Source organism: Octodon degus, unplaced genomic scaffold (genome assembly GCF_000260255.1).
Source record: "Octodon degus isolate 3935 unplaced genomic scaffold, OctDeg1.0 scaffold00288, whole genome shotgun sequence".
Classification (NCBI taxonomy): Eukaryota; Metazoa; Chordata; class Mammalia; order Rodentia; family Octodontidae; genus Octodon; species Octodon degus.
The window spans coordinates 216615-224792 of NW_004524864.1; the positions used below are offsets into that span (position 1 = coordinate 216615).

The window sequence follows — 8178 nt, forward strand, 5'->3', positions numbered from 1 at the left end:
TGTGTGTGTGTGTGTGTGTGTGTGTGTGTGTGGCCAGCTCAGCCCACCAGGGGGCGGGGCTGGCCGGCATGTGGTGCTGGGGGATTGAACCGTGGTCCCTGTGCTTTGCTAAGCTTGTTCTAAGTAGGTGCTTTAGACCACTGAGCCATCTCACCAGCCCCCGGCCCACTGTATTTAACTGTTGAGATGAGACACTGGACCACAAATCTGTTGTCAAGTACTGAGCAGACAAGCCTCAAATCAGGAGGAACTAGGAGGAGCCCACAAGCTAACCATGTCCTTTCAAATTACCTTTCAAATTTCATGTGTTTATAAATTTTCATGGCTCCTTCCAAGATTCAGAAATTCATGGACCCAGGGGAACTACCCGCTCGGGCTCCCCTCTCTCGGGACAGGAGCTTTCTTTCTCTCAATAAATATATTCTGCTCATAACCTCCGTTTGTTCCTAAAAGTCATTCTTCGGTTTTAGAGAACAGGAACTCGTGCAGGTCAGGTCCAGAGACAGTTTTTCCCTATGTCATTTGGAGGTTCCCTATATGGTTTGGAGGTCACCCACCCGAGCCCAGTTTTTCTCCCTGTATCACTATCATTCGCATATGGTTTTGGAGATTATATTCTTAACACATGAACTTTGGGATGAAGCTAATATAAAGCACCACATGCTGAGTGTTTTAAACTACAGATACTCATTTTCTTATGATTCCAGAGGCTGGATTCTGAGACTGAAGCGTCATTAGGGGTAGAATCTTCTGAGGCTTCTCTCCTTGACTTGTAGATGCCATCTTTTCTCTCTTTCTTCTTCGCTGTGTGTGTCTGTGTCCTGGTCTCTTATAAGGAGGCTAGACAGCCTGGACTAGGGCCACCCTTAGGAAATCATTGTAACCTAGCCACTTCTGTGCAGGTCCAATCTCTAAATACAGCCATGTGCTGAGGTACTATGGCTTAGGACTTCAGCATATGAATTTGGGCCCACGACAGCAGAGAGAGCCAGTGTGGGAGGGCTTCAGAGCTCTTTGGAGGAGGTGTGTGCGTGTGCTAGTCACTTTTCCATTGCTCAGACAAAACACCTGGCACCCGTCACTTACATGGGAAATTAATCTTGGCTCATGGTTTTGGAGGACTCAGTCCACAGGACCGCAGGCGCAGATGGCATGGCAGAAGGACATGGCAGGGGACAGCTGTTCAGTCCATGGCATCCAGGAAGCAGAGAAAGAAGGGAGGAGCCGGGGCCAAGAATAAACCTTTCCAGATGAGAAAGCCCACCTCTTCCCACAGGTTCCATCTTCCAGCAGTGCATTCAACCATGAACTCCTCAGTGGGTAAGTCTAGGGGTGAACATAGCAGCCCCACAAGCCAACTGCCTTCCAAAGCCCCACCTCTGAACACATGAGGCTTGGGGGGGACAAAAAAAAAAAAAAAGAAATTCATGGACCCTTGTTTGACATTCCAAGTATATCATAACCTCTAACTATGGAGCAAATAAACCTCATAGTGAGGTAGCTTTGGAACATAAACAATTATCCAGGCTCCGGGAACTTAAACATATCCTATAAGACCTGGCATATAACATTTCAAACTATTGGGGTTAACGTATTGAGTATTAGGATGATAATCATGAAGACTGAACATACAATGAATATCTGACATTTCTGGGCTCCTTTTCAGAGTTTCTGTTACTTTGGAATTTTGTTCTGATGATATTTCTCTAATTAGAATTCCTTCATTTACAGGGGGGGACAAAAACAACCCTCTAGTGAATATCTGTAAGTATTTCGTGTGCTTCCTTTTCCAGAAGTCCCAGACAGGGACAAAACTGTTCCCCAGGATAAAGCATCATGAATCTTTCAGCTATATCCTAGAATGCAAGCAATGTGGGTCTATCCACCTGCCAACCTATGAGGGGTGACTGATTCTCCCAAAAGGAGTTCACTGTCTCCTAACAGCATTTGAAAGGCGTAATATTAAAGACACACACTTAATTCTTATCATCAATCTTACCACACAGAAAAAAGTCAGGGGTCAACTAATTAAACCCAGTGGTGGGAGGTGGGAGAGGGGCTGAAGGCCCATGGAAGCCAACTTCTTTCACATTTCTTACCCTGGGAAAAAGAAATTGGAAACCAGTACAAGTAAGATAAAACTGGAAACCCTTTTTTCTTTTTTTATTAGGAAAGCATGCAAATAAACAACACAACTTGTGAGACCATATACCCCTTCCCAGCCTGCACCAATGCAAAGCATTATGGGTGGCATGAAGGACTCACCAAACCAGAAACATGGGGGCGGGGATGGGAAGGACGAGGAGAGGAAGCTTGGGATGGGTGGACTGACACCAAACAGCTACTCCTTTATCCTGCTCCACAGCTTTCTCCCTATTTCCTCTTATAAGCATGAGCTCCTGCAGTTTCGTACACATCACCCAATACAACAACAACGACTAGACTTCAAGTCCATTTCACATAGGGGAAGGGAAACTGAGGCCCAAAGGAAGGCAGGTTTGCCTTGCGCTGTTAGCAAGGCTAAGCATGGTGAGGAGGAGCTGCAAGCCTGGGGGCTGCAGAGCGGTCTCCAGGCCCAGCCCCATGCAGCAGCTACCCCAGCTGCCACCAGAGCTCCTAATGAGAGTCACTCTCAAAAGACACAGAGCACAGGGCTACCATGGGTACGACACTGTCTACCCTTCCTAAGCCTGCGTGGACCCAAGTAGGGCAGGGGCTTAAACAAGAGGGGGGTTAATCTGGAAAGTGGGGAATCCCAGGAAGACAGAGGGTAGCTGTGTGGGGGATGCACCTGGAACAGAAGGAAGAACTGCCTAGCACAGGGTGGGTGCTGGGCAAAGGTGTTCTCCCACCTCCATAGAAATGCTCCTTTCCCCAGAGGGGAGTACTGGGTCACACCTCACAAAGTGCCTACCAACCCAATGCAAGACCCAAGCCACTCACCCCGCCCTGTCTTTCTGACAAAGGCTTCAAAGAAATAAAGTGCTCTTTAGTTAACTGCCCTACTTGCCCCTTAATGCAGCCATACTGGATTCCAACAAACTCTTGTGCAGAGCTCCCTTCCTGAAGGGAAAGGGAGATGGGGAAAGGGAGAAGGAAGCCCGACAGCTTGGAGGTCATGAAGAAAGCAAAGATGATGAAGAAAAGCAGACAGCACGGACAGCGTGGCCAGGCTCACACCACACTTTGTCCTGCAGTTTGCAGAAAGGGAAAGTTTAATCAAATAAAAGATAGAAGTAAAACGGTTCCTCCATCTCCTAACTCAACCTCAACAATGAATATTAAATGTACACCAAGATCTGCAGTGGCCAGGGGAGATAGCTCAGTAGAATAAGCGCTTGCCTGGCAAGCACAGGGTCCTGAGTTCAATGCCCGGTACCTGAAGGAAAAAAAAAAAAAAAGATCTGCGGGATTGGGTCATGGCGATGCTGGCTAGAGGACAGAGGCCACCCTCACGCCTTCTTCTTAATGACCCCATGTCTACATCATTTGCCCTTCACCCAATGGCCTTCTCAAGTCCTGTGATCTGAATTTCAAGAGAAGCATCTGCTTATTCAGGGAAATACATAAAAGAGGCTTGGGGAGCTCAGCACATGGCACCTGCCTGGCAAGTGCAGGTCCAGAGTTCGATTCCCCATACCAAAAAAGTACAATAACCAAAAACAGGAAACGCTCGCTCCCCACATCTGCACCAGCCCGCTTGTCTCTCCTCCCCACCCCCACCACAACACAGATGTGATTCTGCATAACTGGTGAGGAGAGATTCCCACACCACGTCAGGGCCAAGATAACACCCAGTGATAATGGTTTCCATTCTCCTGAAAATCCCAAAAACTAGAGGGAAAAAAATAAGATGAGGGGAAGATCTGGACAGCCAACTAGCAGAGGACAAAATAATACATGCCGGATGGGGAAGGGCAAAGGAGGATGATTTCTAAACCCAAGAGCTGCAGTTAGTTTTCAGAGAATTGTTTTTAAAAGCCAAAATGGCTAAAATGAAATCATCTCCAAGACGCTTAACTGACTGCTGAATATTGTCCACTTGGGCTACCATAGAAGCGGAGCCCAACCCAGGATCCTTAGCGCACAGGGGGTGGGAGGAGCCCATAGATGCTCCTCCCCAGGCTACTGTCCCTCACTTTTACAGAAGCTGCTCACCCTCCCAGGCTGCGATCTAGTTAAGATCTTACTCTCACGCTCTGGGGAATTAGGATTGTGAGAAGGTCTGAAGGGACAAAGAAGACCTCAGAGGGCAGGATTAGCACCATTGAGTAAAACCTGCCAAGTTTCAGATCCCTTCTGCTTGACAACATGACCTTCCCAGTCCCTGAAACAAGACAGGAACAGAAAATGACTCAGTGCTGAAAGGAGGGGCTAGTGGCGAGTTCCTCCACAAGAGAAAGGTGAACTGGAATCTGCAACTTTCTCTCCAGCTATCGTGGCCTCATCTTCCAGCTTGATGATTTTAAATTAGCAAGGTGTACACTGGGTCCATGACGTGGGGACAAGAGATGGAGGATAGTATATAACCAAGAGTAAGAATAATAATAATATAATTAGAATAATATTAAAAGAATGAAGACAAAACAGAAAGGAAGAGAGAAAAATGAGGCAAGAAAGGGGAGTATCTTCGGCAGCATCTTGTGGTGGCTTCTCTGACAGAGAAAGAACAAAAAGAGGATATATATCTATGTACAGGTGGAGGGGGCAGGCGGGCTGCTCTCTTCCCTGGCCAGACTTCGCCACCAGGCCCTGGGCTGATATCCACGCTCTGATGCATTAAGTGATCAAGTCCCAGTCGAAGTCATCAGGGATCTCCTCACTGGCACCCGGAGGCGGGACTGGAGGCCGAGGGACCATGTGGTGCGCTATGGGGAAGAGAGAGTCACAAGAGGCCTGGTGAGAAGCTGCCCATCCACCTAGACACTGCTCAGTCCAAGTAACATCATGAAGAAGGCTGTGTGAAACTACTGCTGTATCAGCCTCGGGGTACTCCTGTCATGGGCCAGACAGGAATGCTTTTGGGAAGGGTTTGACAAAATCTGTAAGAATAAACTGGGTTTCATGGCAATAAAATATTATTCTCCCATCAAAAATGTTATCTAGAGCAGGACAAAGCACACACTGGGAGGCTGAGGCAGAAAGACTGCAAGTTCAGGCCTAACCGGAGCAACTTAGAGACCTTGTCTCAAAATAATAAATAAGGGGCTGGGGACATGGCTCAGTAGAATAAGCACTTCCCTGGCAAGCGGAAGAGCCTGAGTTCAATCCGTGTTTTCCGCCAATAACAATAATAATAATAATAATAATAATAATAATAATAAATTTTTTTATAAAAAGTTAAAAGGGCCAGAGAGAGAGCTCAGCAGACTAAGTGTCTGCTTTGGCAAGTGCAGGGACAGAAGTTCCATCCCCCGTCCCATAAGCTGCGCCAGCCCCACCCCCGGGGCATGCAGAGTAGTTGGCAACCCAGTCTGGACATGATGGCGCGTGCCTGTGATCCCAGCACTGGGGAGGCTGAAAACAGGAGCATCATTAGTAGTCTGAGCTGCATAGTGAGACGCTGTACCAAATACATACATGGAAAAAAAAAGGTATGTGGTTGCACACACCTGTAATCCCAGCACTGGGGAAGATGAAGCAGGAGGATAACCTGGAGTTCAAGGCCAGCCTGAACTACATAGCAAGACTCTCAAAAACCAAAATACATGAATAGTAAAAGAGAAATAAAAAACTTAAAAAGCATTGGGGATGCAGCTCACTATGAAGGCCCTGGTTGAATCTCCAGTACTCCAAATCAAAAAATAAACAAACAAACTGATGTAGACTATGTCATAATGATAAAATATAAGAATGTGCTATTTTATGAAACAGTAGTACAGAAACATGTATTTATATCACATGGACAAAACATTAAATGTTATTCAAAAACTGGAAAACATCTGTGGTTATATTAGATGATGATAGTGCCTTTTATAAACACACACACACACACACACACATATATATATTCATTTATTTTTTAAATTTTTGAGACACAGTTTCACTATGCAGTTTAGCCAGGCCCTGAATCCACTTTGTAGCATAGGCTGGCCTTGAACTCACAGCAATCCTCCTGCCTCAGCCTCGAAAGTGCTGAGATTTCAGGTATGTACCACCACACCTAGCCATCTACATGTATTTAAATATAGATTCCTATAACTTTTTTTCTTTTTTGGTCTTTTTGAGATAGGGTCTTACTCTGCAGTTTAGGCTGGCCTTGAGCTCACTTTGTAGCTCAGGCTGGTCTCGAATGTGCAACAATCCTCCTGTCTCAGCTCTGGAGTGCTGGGGTTACAGGCTAGCACCACCATGCCCCGATCTATTAACTTTTTACTACGACAATTCAGTGTTTCTTCTCTTCACTGTCACTGGCAGTGCAGCCCTGGGCTGGGTGTGTAGCTCAGTGGAGAGCACTAGCCTGAACGCACACAGCCTGGGCTCCATCCCCAGCACCACAAATGAAAGGTGCTTCAATCCCAAGCCCTTGACAAAAAGTGTCAGGAATTCATTTTATTTGCCTAGGTAAATGTATCCATCTAGATTCAAAAGCTAGACAGACAGAGATGGCCCACATGACTATTTTCAGCTAATACTTACACTTTTGTCTTCCATCATGACTGTGATTATAATCTAATTTTAAAACACATCTCAGGCTGTAGGTATGGTTCAGGTGAACAGCACTTGCTCATCACATGCGAAGCCCTGGGTTTAAGGTGCAGCACCACCAAATGTGAATGAATGAAAGAATGAATGAAGCTAGGCGTGGTGGCACACACCTGTAACCCAGCACTCGGGAGTCTGAGGCAGAAAGATTGTTTTGAGTTCAAGACCAGCCCAGGCTACAAAGTGAACTCAAGGCCAGCCTGAGCTGTCTAGTTAGACCTTGTCTCAAACAGACGTTTAAAGAAAAGAAAAAGGAATATTATACACATAGATATAGGTATAGATAACAGATATAGATATATATAACATATATCTATATCTATATATATATCTGTATATACAAAATAGGATAGATATACAGCTTTCTCTTAATTCAATGAGATGAAAGATTCATACTAATAGTGTTTAGACAGGATATCATGTCTGCATCTTGTACTATGAATAACTACTATGAAAACAACAATATGCAATGTATTAATTATTGTAACTATCCTACTAACCTGTTTTGAAACTGTCTCACTGCTATTTGTTTCTCAATAAAATTAATTTTTTAAAAAGGAATGAATGAGTGAATAAACAAAAGACTGAACGAATGAAACCTCTAACTCAGCGGTGGTGACCCTTCCCCTCCTTCAGCCTTGGGAACCATGACAGCTCACCCACGTGGCAGACGCAGGCAAAAGGGTAGAGAGCAAGGCTGAGGTCAGAGGAAAGCACACAACTCATCAGGGAAGAGAAGGCTTGCCTGGTGGTGAAACCTACTTCTGGGCTCTTACCTGGGCGACTGTAGGTTGTAGAGTCCTGGGTGGGAATTGGGTACATGGGTGACGGGCCAGGGTAGAGGTGGGGGGCTTGTGGGTGCCCATAGGAGTTCACTGCCAAAAGAAGACAAGAGTCACTGGGCAGTGGTCATCACACCCAGCAGGGCAGGGAGAGGGCTGTGAACCCTCTCTCCTTAATCTTTTCTCCCTTCCCTGCCTCACATATGGGACTCCTGCAAGTTCTACCAGGCTCATTGTGTACGATAAAATGAGATGGACAACAGAATTTTGAAATACCAAAACTACAAGCATGACAAATACAGACATACAATCAAGTCTCTTTTCACTGATCTGATATACTTGATAGGATGCAGGTAAGGGTTATGGAGACACAATTTGCAATGGGGCCTCTAACATATGTCCTCCTTTGTCCTCAAGTAACTCCAATCTCCCAATCTAAGACCTAATGTCCTGGACTGAGGTCTATTTGTTTTGCGTGTTTGGGAACAACCTTTCAGTCAATGAAGCGAACAAATCAGTTCCAGAGCCAGGCATGGTGGTGCACACCTATCATCCCAGCAGCAGGAGCTGAGACAGGAGGAATGCTGAGGGTTTGAGATCAGCCTAGACTACATAGTGAGTTGAAGACTCTGCCGAAAGAAATAGAGAGAGAGAGAGAGAGAGAGAGAGAGAGAGAGAGAGAGAGAGAAGA

At 45.8% G+C, this 8178-nt stretch overlaps 1 protein-coding gene across 1 annotated transcript in view; it reads right to left on the reverse strand.

Annotated features, from left to right (window-relative positions):
- Positions 1–4551: 4551 nt before the first annotated feature.
- Positions 4552–8178, reverse strand: part of Foxj2 (forkhead box J2) — a 21231-nt gene continuing 17604 nt past the window's right edge. The window contains exons 10-11 of the mRNA XM_004647130.2: positions 7482–7580; positions 4552–4868 (exon numbers count right to left, since the gene is read on the reverse strand). Coding sequence (XP_004647187.1) covers positions 4780–4868; positions 7482–7580 — 188 coding nt within the window. The 3' untranslated portion in view covers positions 4552–4779. The remainder of the gene's footprint in view (positions 4869–7481; positions 7581–8178) is intronic.